The following is a 237-nucleotide window of genomic DNA, read 5'->3' as shown; positions in this document are numbered from 1 at the left end:
TGCAGAACGGAGAATGAGAAGCAGTCCCAGCTGTGTGTGAGGACAGTCCATCCCCTCAGGGGCCGTGTCGCCCCTCAAGACGGGGACCGGAGCCCAGCGCCATGGCGCCATGAGGGACAACGACCGAAAAGGCGCCGCGTTGCCACGACAACGCCGCTTGACTCAGGCAGTGCTGCGGGCGGCCCCGCCCAATGCGCATGCGCGGGCCGTTGGGGTCCTTTGGGTGCAGCGGCGCAC

The 237-nt window shown here is 67.9% G+C and overlaps 1 protein-coding gene across 1 annotated transcript in view; it reads left to right on the top strand.

Annotated features, from left to right (window-relative positions):
• The first annotated feature begins 109 nt into the window (after window positions 1-109).
• Window positions 110-237, top strand: part of LOC104540528 (cytochrome b-c1 complex subunit 10) — a 1,040-nt gene continuing 912 nt past the window's right edge. The window contains exon 1 of the mRNA XM_010184362.1: window positions 110-201. Within this exon, the coding sequence (XP_010182664.1) occupies window positions 110-201 (92 nt within the window). The remainder of the gene's footprint in view (window positions 202-237) is intronic.

The sequence above is a fragment of the Mesitornis unicolor genome, unplaced genomic scaffold, assembly GCF_000695765.1.
Source record: "Mesitornis unicolor isolate BGI_N332 unplaced genomic scaffold, ASM69576v1 scaffold33415, whole genome shotgun sequence".
In the NCBI taxonomy this organism is placed as follows: domain Eukaryota; kingdom Metazoa; phylum Chordata; class Aves; order Mesitornithiformes; family Mesitornithidae; genus Mesitornis; species Mesitornis unicolor.
Note: the sequence above shows the minus strand (reverse complement) of the source record. Positions and strands in the feature narration are given on the sequence as shown.